The following is a 15085-nucleotide window of genomic DNA, read 5'->3' as shown; positions in this document are numbered from 1 at the left end:
TATTCAGTCTTCCCAACCTTTAAAATCTTATGACATCCTACTGAGCATTCTGACAGCCATCTCTGTCATTACCCTCCAAGAGTGGATTTGCCCAAAATCAAAAAAAAAAAATGATGTGCTAAAATTCAACTCCTTTATTTAAATCAAAAGATACTGACCAACATCTCACATCAGCTGCAGGTACACAGCAGTGAGTGTTTCTGTCTGTTTTGGCCAAAATGTAGGACAGGCGAACTCATCCACAATGATGTAGTCTTCAGCAGTTTCCTTACATCATGTTCCTACAGTGAATCTCTAATCACACTCAATACATTTGGGAAAAGTCATTTGAATGGATATTGAGACAAATGTGGGCAAAACATTTTGTCACAGAACTCTGCAGTATAAAGTAAATATATAATTTTCAAAACTGAAATGCAACTCAGTGAATTTTAACAATATTATTTATTTCTCTGATGCAATGTCCAGATTTGCTTTGTACAACCAATATTGCTGTCTCCTAGAAATCAACACGCCAGTTCATCAGCAGTTGTTGGTAATATTGATTTGACTATGTGAGTCACACATTTATTGAAAACAATATCCAGTGTGACCTACTGAACCTCAATCAGCAAATTCCTCCTGTGCCAAAACCAGGAAACTGTTTCAAGAAATTAATGTAGATCAGCTGACAGTTAAAAAAAATCTTTTATTGCTCATTTTAAATGGTTTGAGGTTATTTTTTAAGTCAGTTTGAGTTTAACTTTACAGGTTTTCACGCTGCTGTTGTCCCACATGTACAAAAGTTTTTTGTTGGGATAATATGACAGCATAGCCAAGATGCCATTTGCTGGCCTTAAATCGAAACTTGCATCCTGTGGACTCTCTTTCTCTAAATCAAAGGCATATGTAACTCTTCTGTCTTTGTCATCTGTGAAATATAGCATGCCGCACACAATAAAAGCATTTCCTGCTTTAGTCGTAGGGTAGTGAGTGTTAATGAGTGACTCCACAGAGAACGTGTCTGGGTTAAGCTTCGCAACCATCGTTTTGTCATCTGTGTCTGCTGCAAAAATGACCCACAGTCCATTTTCATCCACAGCAAACTTGAAGTATGTCTTGGAGTTGCAGAACAGATAAGTGAGGTTGTGATATCTGCTGTTTGGCATGATCAGAGTCTTTGTTCTCCTGGTGTTCAGGTCAAACCTGTAAAATATCCATCACGGGTAAGTTCAGAAGCTGAATATAAATGTCACAAGTTACCTGGCAAAAGTGTCACTATATATAAGTTAACAAAGCCAAAAAAAGTCTCATACATGTTTATCACTTACTTTATAAGTCTGTTTGTCCCTGCGTTGTGAAAGTACAATGACGTCTTGTAAACGACATGACCACAGCCCTGATAGAACTTCCTGAGGTCTATAACTTGGTTGCTTTTATTTTGAAATGTCGAAATGTTCCTGTGCACTGCCAAAAGTCGACCTGGAGAGGAAATGTTTCTGTATTAAATCCACAATAACTCCCAAATCTCCACAATGTTTGGTTAACGTGTGAAAATCACCTGAAAAATGCTCAGCCAGCCAGTATCGGTCGTCATCCAACGCAAATGCATCGGACATCCAGGCTCCAAAAGTGCTCTCCATTTTGGTGGTCTTCTCCAAACATTTAATAGTTTTCATTCTGCACTCTAAATGAATGAAGATATGTACTTCAGCATTTGAATAAGTCAGATAGATAAATAGACTTGTAATTAGATTTCAGCAAAATGCAATAACCAGTTCTTGTCCATCTCTCATTGGTTGTCGAATTGATCTGGTTGGGATAAGAAGAGTCTAAAGAGAGACAAACGAGAAGAAAAAGATTCGGTCGGTGACTTTAAATCTTCTTACTGGTGTATTTCATTGAGCCATGGAATAAAATGTGTCTTTAAGTGTTTAAAGATTTGAAAGAAAATAAATAAACAAATTTTAATGATAAAACAATTCAAAATTCTTTTTTTTTTTTTGATACCCATTTTCATTGGTGTATCCATAATGTTTCCACTGTTATTGAAGGTATCCCTCTTTTCAGCCTGGTCTCCAGAAAGTGAGGCTGTAAAATAAAAGCAAACATATATAAATACATACATATAAGACACCGGTGGTGTTATTGTGTAGCATCATAAATTATACAAAAGACAAAATTGAATGTTTTTAGGAAATTGTTAGTTTAACATACAAAACCGTGTGTTTCCTACATGTTAAAAGTTCAGTTGATGCCTTTGTAGCATTTCCTCGTCCGGTAACGTTCAAGGTGTCAGAGCTGTCATCTTGATGAGATGATACTGACTCTAGAAAAAGATAAGGTTTGTCTTTACAGTCTCCCAGCTATATTTTATATATTGATATCTTGACTTAATTAAACTTACAATCTGACATATTTACACAGCGTTTGTCTTACCACTTTTCATGGGTATGTCAGTAATGTTTCCGCTGTCGCTGACGGTGTCGTTCTTTTGAATCGGGTCTGGAGAAAGAGAGGCTGTAGAGTGAAACATCATGTTACTTTTACAAATAATAATAGTGTTGTAGGGCAGCACCCCCAGCTGGGACACATGAGACTTTTACCTTTATTTCAAAACACAGTTAATACCTGTTAATAATTTTATCGGTGCCTCTGTAACATTCTCTGTGTTGGTGTCATTCGCAGTGTTGTAGCTGTACTGAGCCGATACTGACTCTGGAAAAGAAAAGAAAAGAAAAGAAAAAGGTATCAGGATAACCACGTTTCTTACATGGTCAGAATTAAGTCTGACAGTGACATCTTTCTAACACTCAAAGCAGTTGCTTACCAGTTTCCATACTTCTGCCCAAAGCTTTAACAGAGTCAGTAACATTCAGTGTATCTCTGCTGTCGTCAGCTGGACGTGGTGTTGGTGATTCTGTGGAGAGAGATGAGATTTAACACAAAGAGATGGTACAGCAATGAAATATCATCACAACTTAATTCACAACTTTATTCAGCATATCATGAAAATCATTACAGAGTACAGTTTTCTTTTGAAGGTCAAATTTACAAAGTTTGCTCACCAGCTTTGGTCCATTTCTCGTTACTTGTCAGATTTCGCTTGTTGTTCTGGAGTGAATATGAATCTAAAGAAATAATCATAAAATAGGCTAATTCACATTTTCTCACTTAATAAAATAAATAAAAAGAATAAATAACAAAATGTTTATGAAATACATTATAAGTAGTCCACAGCTATTATAAATCCTCATTTAAACTGTATATGAATGTTGATGGTTCTTTATTTTTGAGTACTGAATTTTGTTTTGTTTTTTGTGCAAGGTAAATATCAATTATAACACTAGTAATGTATTGTCTACCCTCAAGATAAATGAAATCTTTAAAAGAGCATAATGAGGTTGCTGGGAGAGAATTGAAAAGAAGAATGAAGAGATAAAACACTGTCTAATAACAGATCTCTTACCGCTCTTCAAGAGTGCATCAGTAATGGTCCCACTGATATTGAAGGTATCATTGTTTTGGTCTGCAGTGTGTACTGCTGTAAAATGAAATCAGCCATTATATATGATGCTTTAAAGTTTTTAAAGTTTATTCATAATATAAAACACAATATTTCCCACCTGTTAGTAATTTAATTGGTCCCTCTGTAATGTTGTCTGTGCTCGAGTCATTCAGGGTGTCGTGACTGAGGTCTTTATGAAATGATATCGACCCTAGAAAACAAAAGATATTGAAATGTTGTTTCACATAATCAAAATACTGTGTCTTCTATGCATCCTGCATTCAGCAGAGTATATGCCACATTTAAGAGGGACATGTTGAACTTTCTACTACAGTTTGACTGCATTATCTGGCAGCTATAATTATTGGTTACTGTTCCAACACAAAAAAACATAAATGGGTAATTTCCTTTCCAGACTTCATTTCAGTAACTACTTAAATTATTTGACATTTCACAAAAAATAAAGATTAGAGAAAAAGGTCAAAGAAATTAAAACTTCTTTACTTCCTCACAATAATCATGTCTCTACCCCTCAGATTCATCACATGACCCTTTGAAGGGAAGCCGACTCTTAGATTGGGAATCACTGGATTAAAATGCCTCCTAAAAAAATCCCAAACTGTATATAAAGTAGTTAAAACTTGAGCAGCTGCTACAGTAAAATGCTGACTTACACATTGATGTATCGGGACTAACAATGTAATAATATCACATATGATAATGTCACTTCCAGGAGACATTTTAATGCAGAACAAGTACTTTTACTTTTAATGCAGCACTTTTAATTTAACCGTATTTTCACAAGGTTGTACTGTATACTTTTGAAAGATTTTAATCCTTCCACCACCGATTGTTTCAGTTTGTTTTAACATGAAGCTCTTGAAATTTGAAGTGAGATGACACATGATTTAACATGTATACCGATGATTTAATTTATCTATCCTGTGTCCTTTTCGTGCATTTTTTCACTTTTATAGCCAAAATCTTACCCTTGAGGAGTTAATACCCAAAGGGTGTTAAATTAAATCACTTTTAGCATTAAAATGGATCATATTTTTACATTCCAGTCTAATATTAATAGAGGCTATAGGATTAAAAAGGTACTAAAAAAGTTTGTTTGCCAGATTCCTCATCTGTGTCTCGAAGTTTCTCAGAGTCAATATTAAAAGCATGTAGGAGTTCATAACCTGGACTTGGTGTTTGAAATGAAAGGTGAAAGTATGAAGCTAAAATTTTATATGTTGGTACAAACATTTCATAAATGAGTTGCTGAATCTTTTACCTGTAAATAAGTTAACTGGTGCCTCTGTAAAACCATCTCTGCTGGTTTCAGTCCACGTGTTGAAGTCTGTAAAAAATAAAATAGAATTTGGATAATCATAAATTTTTATGCTGAACCATGCAGTCATACATTCACATTCCAAGCTAATGTATATATATAATAAGCTGTTGGATTAACATAATTAGCAAAGATGTCTGTCAATTAAGTCATCCTGCCATTCATAATGATTGTTTGGATTGTATACTTGTGCCTTGATTTAACTACACATACGTGTAAACTGGTCAATACTGGTACCACATGCAGTATATGCACATTTTCTTACCATTCCTCATAGTGCTGGTAAAGTTTTCCCTGCCTTCAAAGGTGTCAATGCTTTGAATCTGGTCTGGAGAAAGACGGGCCGTAGAGTGAAACATCAGGTAACATTTACAAAAGATAATGATGTTGTAGGGCAGCTCCTATTAACACAGTTAATACCTTTTAATTTAATCAGTGCCTCTGTAACATCCTCTGTGTTGGTATCATTGGTATCCAATACTGACTCTGGAAAAGAAAAGAAAAGAAACGAAAAACGTTAAACATGTTTTTTACACGATCAAAATTACGACTGACAGTGACATCTTTCTAACACTCAAAGCAGTTGCTTACCAGTTTCCATACTTCTGCCCAAAGCTTTAACAGAGTCAGTAACATTCAGTGTATCTCTGCTGTCGTCAGTTGGACCTGGTGTTGGTGATTCTGTGGAGAGACATGAGATTTAACACAGTCAGATCGGTGCATCTGTTACATTCTCTGTGTTGATATCATGGTGTCTTCCTGACACTCAAAATAGTCGCTTACCGGGGACCATGCTTGTGTCTACAACTTTAATAGAGTCAGTAACGTTCAACTCATCTCTGCTATCGTCGGCTGGATGTGGTGTTGGTGATTCTGTGCAAAGGAAGGTTTCAGATAGAGAAGTTGGTACAAATATCACGTATTTGTTGTTACATTATTATTATTATTATTATTAATCATGTATTGATATGTTGGCAGCATATTACTGTTGCCACTGGTTGAGGTGGAGCTACTTTTTACCTATTTTGTATAGGACTGCAACTAATTATTTTATCCATTGAGGGATCAATTGAAAGTAGTGAGAAATGCTGTCCAACAATCAATAGTGACAAAGTAACCAGTAAATAAAGCTGTCCAGTAATTGTAGTAAATAAAAAGTAGTCAAGCACAAGTATAAAGTGGCATGGAAAGAAAATACCAAAGTAAAGTACCTCAAAGTTGTACTTCGGTACAACACTTAGACATATGTGAATGTTTTTCCTACCAGCCTCGTTAACTGTGGAGCTGCTGATGTTTTCTGTGTTGGTTTCATTGAAGGTCACAACAGGAGATGAATCTGAATATGAGAGCACAATGTGGTTCTGTGATTCTGCACATGAAGAGTCCACTCTGACCCTACCTACAATCAGCTAATGAAGTGCTGTAATGTTAACAGCAAAGGTGGTAGTACTTAATGTTTTTTTGCGATCAAGGCCATAGCTACAATACCTATCCAAAGCCAACACATAATGGAAGTTTTGTTGGCTGATTTCAGTGTTTTTAGAGTTACTAAACTAAGCTAAACTAAATCAGACTTTGAAACCAATAAATCAAGATTTTCCAACCTACAGTCTGTTTCTGATTCTATAGAAAGGTTCCCACCTGTCAACACATTGGTTGGATGCAGGTTTTCTTTGAAGGTTTTGTTTGTCACATCATTAGAATAACAAGCAGGACAAGGTGGACCAGGTGGACCAGGTGGACCAGATGGACCAGGTGGACCCCTTGGACCAGGAGGACCTTCAAATATACACACGCAGTAGATACGAGTCAGACATGTAAATGCGACCTAATGAACAGTACCGACAGGCTCTTCACAACAGCAACAATTAAAGAAAAACAGAAAAGCGTAAATGTGAGCTCCTATGAGAATTCTTGAGGTGAATATTGTTCAATATTGTTCTGTAACTTTTCAGGGAAACTTTAAGTTGGGAAAAATAACAGATTTTAGCACAAATAACAGGGGGTTAGTTTGTGTTTCCACAACAGGAAAGTGTTCAACCAAACACAGTGGACGTTTTATTATTCTTAGAACCTCACCACTAGTTTAAACATTTCATATTTGTCCTGAAAAGAAAAAAAAAACAACTCTTGAGCAAATATTGCAGGCATTCGGAGTGCTGTTTCCTCTCTCTTAATCATATTATTCACATCTGGTTTAAAGATGTTGTCATCTCTCACCCTCAATGAGAATATCACTGTAGGGTTCGCCTTTCACTCGGAGAGGTCCTGGGTCTCCTTTGGGTCCCGGGTCTCCCTTTTCACCTGGGGGTCCTGAGCATTGACAGGTGGCCACATTAGTTCAAAGTTGAAAATGAAAATACGGTAAATATATAAATGAAAGCAGGAGGTCCAAGGGTTAACTGTAGGAATGACAACAGGGCATCTTAGATTTTTTTCCCTCTCAGTCTTAAATACAACTGAGCTGATCTGCGATGCCATCATGAGTTACTGAATCGTCCCAGTGAAGGAGGGAAAGATACAAACCAGTTAACATTTTCCAGTCAAATTGATCTCCCACACATTTCTAATGTGGCAGCTGCAGACAAAGTCTCTCGTAGACAGCGAGTGGGTTTCTCATGTTATGTAACCACAGCTCAACAATGGAAGACTGTCTGAAGCTTGTGACTGACTTCTGTTAATCTGTTAATCTACTGTGAGAAATTAAAAGAGCAAATCTCTCACCTCTTTTTCCTCGTCTCCCCTCAGGCCCGGGCACACCCTGTGGTCCTGGTGAACCAGCTCTACCAGGCAAACCTAACACACAGAAGGACTCAGGTTGTAGTAACAAATTTAGCTTAGTTTAAATACCTAATGCAATGCAATGCAAATACCTAAAGTGCCTGTTCTTACCTGGTGGTCCAGGTGGGCCTGGAAAAAAATAAGGGAATATTTTACACAAATCAAATACAAAGGAAGCACCAGAAACCATACGAAATGGAGTACTGGAAGGGTAAATAGCTATGAAGAGCACCTGTTAAACAAGCTCCTTTGGAGCTGTTACACAGATCGATGAAGGCTTTGACCTGAAATGCAGAAAAACAGAAAAAAGCAGTTAAACATTTTGGGTTCAAAATCACTTGGATGCAAACACTTTTGCTTTTCTTGTGAGGCTTTTTCACAAATGCAGCTGTTTTATTTTCACATTATTCCCAATAATTAGAGCTGAAAAGATTAATCAATTAATTGACCAGGGGTGTAGACAATGTTAACTGATAGCAATTATGATAACCAATTATTCCGTCATGTAATTGTTTTTATAACAAAGATTCACTTGTTCCAGCTTCTTACAGTAAACTGAATATTTCTGGGTTTAGGCTGAGACAGAACAAGCAGTTTGTGCTCAGGGAACATGTGTTGGGCATCTCTTACTTAAACAATTAATCCAGGAATAATAGAAGACTAACTGATAATAAGAATAGTTCTTAGTTGCAACCTTAATCATTATTGGTAACAACTGACTGATCAGGTCAATTGTAAAAGTAGACTTTAATTTGGTAAAGTACTTGTGTATCAGTGATCATGTGCTGTCCTCTTTGTCAAAAAATACACCCTCTAAAGAAACGCCGGTTCCCAGCAGATGTGTTTGCACTTAAGGGAGGAGCAGGCAACAGTCATACTGCTCAAAGTATTTATCCAGGAAACACTCAATGGAAAACCAGACTTCTTCCTAATCTCTGCAACATGCTCTTGGATTCTTTGCATTGCACAGACATGCTTCTAATCTCAAAAGGGAAAAGAGAGGAAACTCTATTAAAAGTGACAGCAAAGAGTGGTTGATTGCTCCCCTGTTCTCACTCATAATAACACAGTGGGAAATTCACAATCAAAGTCTGCAATAGTCAAAATGTCCCAAAAAGACGCCACATTCGCAGAATTTTGGTATCTTACAGGAACCATGGAGTATGTCATCAGCATTAACATATCCTTCTCATCTTGGCTTTGTGTGGGTTCCTCCTGGTTTCTTCTGCTGCGGTGGAGCTTCTTCAGCTCTCCAGCATCTGCAGGGTCCATGGACAGGACTCCTGCCTGCAGCCTGCAGCTCTGTGACAGCAGTTGCATCTGGGCATCCAACCTGAGCAGCTCCTCTGTCAGCTCTCTCTGTCGCAGCAGCAGGAACACCAAACCTGCTGAGCTCAGGAGCAGCAGTGCACACATCCCCACCAGCAGCACTTTCCACACAGGGAAAACTCCACTCCTCTCCTTCATGTTTGCACCCGGTTTCCTGGTCCTCCACTGCAGAAGTGATCTGGGCTCTGAAACTCCAAAGCACATACAGCTCATAATTGAACACCTGCCAGCAGATGAGACGTCAGAGGGGAACTACGCTGTAAGCAGTTGGAGAGGAATAGACATGTCAAAATCTGTCTGCAAGCGCAGGGGGAAACCACATAATGTATTGTGCAACAACAAGCTTCTGGGAAACTGTTAAAATCTAATAGGCCTTACTTGATTTAGAAGCAGCTGATGGACATATTTCAGAAATGACACATCCTGCAGACAGTGTGGTGCTTCTCATCATTCTGGTGCTCTTCCTCTCAACACTGTCAACAGTCCGTCCTTCACAAAATTACATGGAAGTGGAATAAATAAGTTGTGAACAAGGGGAACATTCTTTGGATCTACAAAAGAGCTTTCAGAGTGCTTTCAGTGAGAGACCGTGGGTGTTTGGACGTGCATGTGTGTGTGCTGAAATCTCCTTTTAATAAACGTGTTTATATCTTTTCTGTACATTGCATTCATGCATTTACAAATACAGAAAATAAGTTGCCTATTTGTTTGTTGCAGGTGACATTAGACATTTATCCAATTTATTTTTTGCTAAAATAAGGAAAGTTTCAAGCAACCTTGGATAAAAGTTCCTCAGACAAATCCTTAAATGTGAGGCCAACATTTTGATCAACAGCATACCAGCTATTCATACTTACTGAGCTCATTATAAGAACACAACCTCCGCATGAATACTGCTTTCTCTTTTTAGTTTTGGCTTCATGCTGGTTTTTATTTGCGACATAGTGGATCCCTCACATCCATTTTTTTTTTTTTAAGAATTTTAATTAAAAATGTCACATTTTCCCTTTTTCTTCTCTCTTCTTTCTCAAACTGTTGGGTAAATCCCTGCTCCCTTTGACACAGGTCAGTCTGACCCAGCTGATTAATTTCCCCTTGAAAAGCCTCCGTTGATGAATTGGACGGTGGGGTTTCTTTCTTTTGAAGAAAGCTAAATGTGAAGTAAGCCCATTTTAAAAAAAAAATGATGCATAATACAAGTGATGAAAGACCTGCAGGTTTTGCATTCTTACATACAATTCCAAAAAACACTTTTTTTTTTGGTCCTCTTTAAAGCTGCTTTGTGATTTGGACGTGCACTGTTATCTGGCCTGCTTTGTAATGGTACTTGTAACCTCAGAGTGGCAGTGTTTCTAAGCAACCAGTAAAGTGGAGGCTGAACCAAGGATTTATAAACACTTGAATCACTAAGATTTATTTGACAGAAGAATGCTGATCATCTTCTGATCAAAAACCAGCGGAGGAAGCACAGTGTCTTGATCGTCAAGGTGCACAAGGACAGAACAAGCGACGTAAGTATTACTCTTTCACTATTTGTTCATGGTAAATTTAAATGCGCTTAGAACAGTAAAACAAACCCTTAAGGATACAACTTTGATGTTTTAAAGACGTAGAAACATTAAAGCAAACATCATGCTGAAAATCTTAACCCATCTGAACTTTTTACTAATTTAAAAGCTGAATCTCGTAGACTTCCTGTACTGTTGGCCAGTACACTGAAGTGAAGCAGAAACTGGAGTGATCTTTAACTCTCTCACATCTCTGTCTGGACATGTTCTGTCACAAATATTTCTTCACGTTTCAATCAGAAAACAAGAACAAATTTGACTCTGCGATGGTCATGATGTTTAACTATTATGAGGCATAACTGTAGAAGAAAGGAAATATATGTAAAAATATAATAAGATAAGTGTTTTTATGCAAAAGTTTTAAGTCATCCAGACTTAAAACTTTTGCATAAACACACTTATCTTTGTAGTATAATAGGGGATATAGGGGATATATCTTTGCAACTCACTAGACATAATATATTATGACTGTCTGATAAACCTGTGTTAACATTACAATATAAGTGAATAATCTGTCACCGACGCTTCAGCTGGCTGAGTGAGATATTACATGTAGAAAAAAGCTTTACGTGGGTGTATTTTCGGTTTGATGTGACCCATTGCTGAGCTTCATCCCAGCCCCTCAAGGACAGAGGAATTAGAAGGGATGAAAAGGAAGGCTGTCCACTCACTCGATTTGTGTCTTTGTGGTGGTTAAAGCAGACAGAAGCTTTATGAGCTCAGGTCAGAGCCTGCTCAGGTGTTGGAGTGGAGTTAACAAGATGCTGCCACTGGAGATACCCACCTTTGACCACTCGGTGGTCGAAACATTGCCTGAAGTCACCACCTTTCTGCTTTTACTGCTGCTGCTGGTGCTGCTCTGCACTACCTGGAAGCGAACACACCAGTCACACATACCAGGTAAGAGACATCGGCTTCAGTTCCTTCACATAACATATGCAGTTTGACCCACAAGTGGGTGGAAGCAGAGAGAAGTGACATGAGAAACATCTGTGTTTGTATTGTGAATAGTGACTTCACATTTCATTACAGGAACAGGTCATTTAGAGCCAAAATAAATGTTTCTGCATCACATCATTGAAGATGAAATAGATTAGGTCCTTTGCTTTTGCTTTGTTTTTCCCAGCATCTATTATGCCTTAAATCATTACCTGTTTCCAGGTCCTTCCTTCTTGGCAGGACTCGGCCCTGTCCTCTCCTACAGCAGATTCATCTGGACTGGTATAGGAACAGCAAGCAACTACTACAACAACAAATATGGCAGCATTGTTCGCGTCTGGATTAATGGCGAGGAGACCATCATTCTGAGCGGGCAAGTTTGTTGAGATAAAACTCTTTACACTCACAATTCATCCCATGAATCTGTAATAAGTCAAAGCCTGGATACTCCTGTAGGTCTTCAGCGGTGTATCATGTTCTGAGGAGTGCCAACTACATAGCCAGGTTTGGCAGCAAAGCAGGGCTGGAGTGTATTGGGATGGAAGGAAGGGGCATCATTTTCAACAGTGATGTCCCACTCTGGAAAAAACTGAGGACATATTTTTCTAGAGGTGAGCACAGAGTGTACAAAGTCTGAGTATTCTGGTGCCTTTTTTCACCTTTCTGTACAGTTGTACATGTCTGACAAGCTAAGCTAAAGAGGTACAACTCCTGCTAAAACACTGGCTCACTGTATTTATACTATATGGTCAAAAGAATTGGGGCACCTGACCATTACACCAACAGGAACTTTAGTGACATTGTATTCTAAATACACACACAGCTTTGCAGCTTCCACTCTTCTGGGAAGGCTTTCCACAAGATTCTGTGGGAAGTTTTGCACATTCATGCAGCACAGCAATAGTGAGGTCAGGCACTGATATTGGACAAAAAGGCCTGGCGCGCAATATCTGTTTCAGTTCATCCCAAAGGTGTTTGATGTGGTTGAGGTCAGGGCTCATCCAACCATGTCCTTATGGACTTTGCTTTGTGCACTGGGGCTCAGTCGTGCTGGAATAGAAAAGGGCCTTCAACACACTGTTGCCACAAAGTTGGAAGCATAACAAAATGTCCATAATGTCTTGGTATGCTGAAGCATTAAAATTTCCCTTCACTGGAAGTAAGGGGCCGAGCCAGAACCCTGATAAACAGCCCCATGAAGAGGTGTGTCTGGATATTTTTGTCAATAGAGTATATTTTACCTTACTGTTTTGTGGTTGTTTCACAGCCCTGACAGGACCGGGCCTCCAGAGGACAGTGGGAATCTGTGTGAGCTCCACAGTCAAACACCTGGACCGCCTGCAGGAGATGACCGACCCCACTGGACACGTGGACTCTCTCAATCTGCTGAGAGCCGTAGTGCTGGACGTCTCCAACAGGCTTTTCCTCAGGGTGCCGTTCAATGGTGAGTTGCATGTTTACTGTCAGTAAATGATATTTCCAGTTCCTGTACTGACACCTGCAGATCTTGACTCTGTTGCTTTCGTTCCTCATAACTCAGAAAAGGATTTGCTGATGAAAATTCAAGCCTACTTTGACACCTGGCAAGCAGTTCTAATAAAGCCAGATATATTCTTCAAGGTTGGATGGCTGTACAACAAGCACGAGAGAGCAGCGTAAGATCCTCACACAGCACAGTAATTCGACATTTGGCATGTGATCAGAATCAGAATTCCTTTATTTATCCCCGAAGGGAAATTCTTTTCTTTCTTTGATATTTCTTCAATCTAATCTTTGTGTTTTTGCTTTGTGCGCCAACAGCCAAGAGCTCCAAGATGCGATGGAGAGCCTTCTTGAAATTAAAAGAAAGATTATAAACGAGTCTGAGAAGTTGGATGATCTTGACTTTGCTACAGAGCTCATCTTTGCTCAAGTTTGTCCATAAATCTTTCCCACCTGTGGCACAGAGCTGATGTCGTGTGTTTTTGCTGCGTTCTGCATACCTCACATTTTCTTTTTAACAGAACCACGGAGAGCTTTCAGCAGATAACGTCAGACAGTGTGTACTGGAGATGGTGATTGCAGCACCTGACACACTGTCCATCAGCCTCTTCTTCATGCTGATGCTGCTGAAACAAAACCCAGATGTGGAGCTGAGGATAGTGGAGGAGATGAACGCTGTCCTGAGTAAGTGCAATTGTGTGATATCAATCTCAATTTCACTCTATGTCAGCTAGAAATGAAGTCATTCCAACAGACCACTCATGCTGCATTTTCAGTTCCAGATGAAAAAGGTGCTGAACACGTAGATTATCAAAGCTTGAAAGTGCTGGAGAGTTTCATCAACGAGTCTTTGAGGTTTCACCCTGTGGTTGATTTCACAATGCGAAAAGCTCTGGAGGATGACATCATCGAAGGCACTAAAATTAGAAAAGGAACCAACATCATTTTAAACGTTGGACTCATGCATAAGACTGAATTCTTCCCAAAACCCAAAGAGTTCAGTCTGACAAACTTTGAGAAAACAGTAAGTTGTGCAACAATATGTGACTCTAAAAACTCTAAACAACAGCTGAGTCTTTACCTCCTCTATTTGGCAGGTGCCCAGTCGTTTCTTCCAGCCCTTTGGCTGTGGGCCTCGCTCCTGCGTGGGAAAACATATCGCCATGGTGATGATGAAGGCCATCCTGGTCACTCTGTTGTCCCGTTACACTGTGTGTCCTCGTCAAGGCTGCACGCTTAACAGCATCAAGCAGACCAACGACCTCTCGCAGCAGCCCGTGGAGGACGAGCACAGCCTGGCCATGCGCTTTATCCCTCGAACAATACAACCCCAAAGCTGCCAGCAGTGAGATGCGATGATCGTGTTTTGGTTTGGTTGGTTTTAGTAGGTATGAAGGGGATGGACACACAAAGCTGCTGATATTTGTTGGCCAAGTTGTAGGGAAAACAACAAGACATGAATTCTAGTACTCTCATAGTTCTGTATTTTCTTGTTAGATTTCAAAGAGTAAGTAATGTGACAGCAGATGTTTTTCCTATTTTGACATTACTGACCTTTAGGCAAGTGCAATTGAAGATTTAAGCCGATAAGTGGAAGCATGATTTCCTGGCCTGGGGGGAAGCACTGTGGAAACGCAGGATGGACAGCTTTTTGTTTTGTTGTCTTGAGATGTCACAGACCTGGACTGAGACAAACAGCTTCAGTCAGATGTTCAATCATGTTAATGAAGCAGCTGTGGTCTTGTCACATATGTGTACAGTACATATCCAGTATCATTGTGAAAAGTTCAAAGCTTTAATATGGTATAGGGAGCAGTGATGAAATCATCATGTCTTAATTTCAGCACACACTGGAAATGTAAAATATTAGGTAAATATAAATTAGAATGAGGTAAAACACATTACCTTTACTATCTCATCTTTTTTTAATCTACATTTAAAAAAGGTTTTGTTGATAAGAAGGAAATTGTTTCATTTCAAGGTCTAACTGAATAGAAATGTGGACTGTGTGACATAAGCAGCAAAAGCATGTGGTGTATAATAAAATACAATACAATAAAATAACTGTATGGAATATTTTTCCATGTGTAATGTCCCATTTGGCTACCAGTCCAGCACATCTGTTTCAGAGCTATTACAGATCAACATCACAGCGTGTAT

General features: G+C 38.9%; 2 protein-coding genes across 3 annotated transcripts; one reads left to right on the top strand and one right to left on the bottom strand.

The window, feature by feature from the left end:
• Positions 1 to 425: 425 nt before the first annotated feature.
• LOC124061467 (gliomedin-like) lies at positions 426 to 11971 on the bottom strand. Its single transcript, XM_046393290.1, has 28 exons — positions 11851 to 11971; positions 11656 to 11722; positions 11289 to 11372; positions 9315 to 9425; positions 8757 to 9127; positions 7840 to 7891; positions 7719 to 7736; positions 7551 to 7622; positions 7047 to 7139; positions 6468 to 6605; positions 6091 to 6162; positions 5610 to 5699; positions 5418 to 5507; positions 5247 to 5312; positions 5092 to 5154; positions 4770 to 4835; positions 3606 to 3698; positions 3449 to 3523; positions 3048 to 3110; positions 2810 to 2899; positions 2611 to 2697; positions 2419 to 2499; positions 2216 to 2308; positions 1990 to 2070; positions 1755 to 1811; positions 1541 to 1666; positions 1311 to 1461; positions 426 to 1185 (listed from the first exon to the last, which is right to left on the bottom strand). Exons 4-28 carry the CDS (start codon positions 9385 to 9387, stop codon positions 723 to 725), a joined length of 2724 nt encoding a protein of 907 aa, XP_046249246.1. The 5' UTR covers positions 9388 to 9425; positions 11289 to 11372; positions 11656 to 11722; positions 11851 to 11971; the 3' UTR covers positions 426 to 722.
• LOC124061470 (aromatase) lies at positions 10317 to 14710 on the top strand. 2 transcript variants are annotated; one of them, XM_046393297.1, is made up of 10 exons: positions 10317 to 10447; positions 11204 to 11404; positions 11666 to 11816; positions 11900 to 12054; positions 12711 to 12887; positions 12984 to 13098; positions 13244 to 13355; positions 13447 to 13609; positions 13702 to 13949; positions 14023 to 14710. In XM_046393297.1, exons 2-10 carry the CDS (start codon positions 11218 to 11220, stop codon positions 14272 to 14274), a joined length of 1560 nt encoding a protein of 519 aa, XP_046249253.1. In that variant the 5' UTR covers positions 10317 to 10447; positions 11204 to 11217; the 3' UTR covers positions 14275 to 14710. The 2 variants fall into 2 exon arrangements, with proteins under 2 accessions (XP_046249253.1, XP_046249254.1); XM_046393298.1 differs by having other exon boundaries at positions 10330 to 10447; positions 11207 to 11404.
• The last annotated feature ends 375 nt before the right edge of the window (positions 14711 to 15085 follow it).

Source organism: Scatophagus argus, chromosome 7 (assembly GCF_020382885.2).
Source record: "Scatophagus argus isolate fScaArg1 chromosome 7, fScaArg1.pri, whole genome shotgun sequence".
Lineage (NCBI taxonomy): Eukaryota > Metazoa > Chordata > Actinopteri > Scatophagidae > Scatophagus > Scatophagus argus.
Note: the sequence above shows the minus strand (reverse complement) of the source record. Positions and strands in the feature narration are given on the sequence as shown.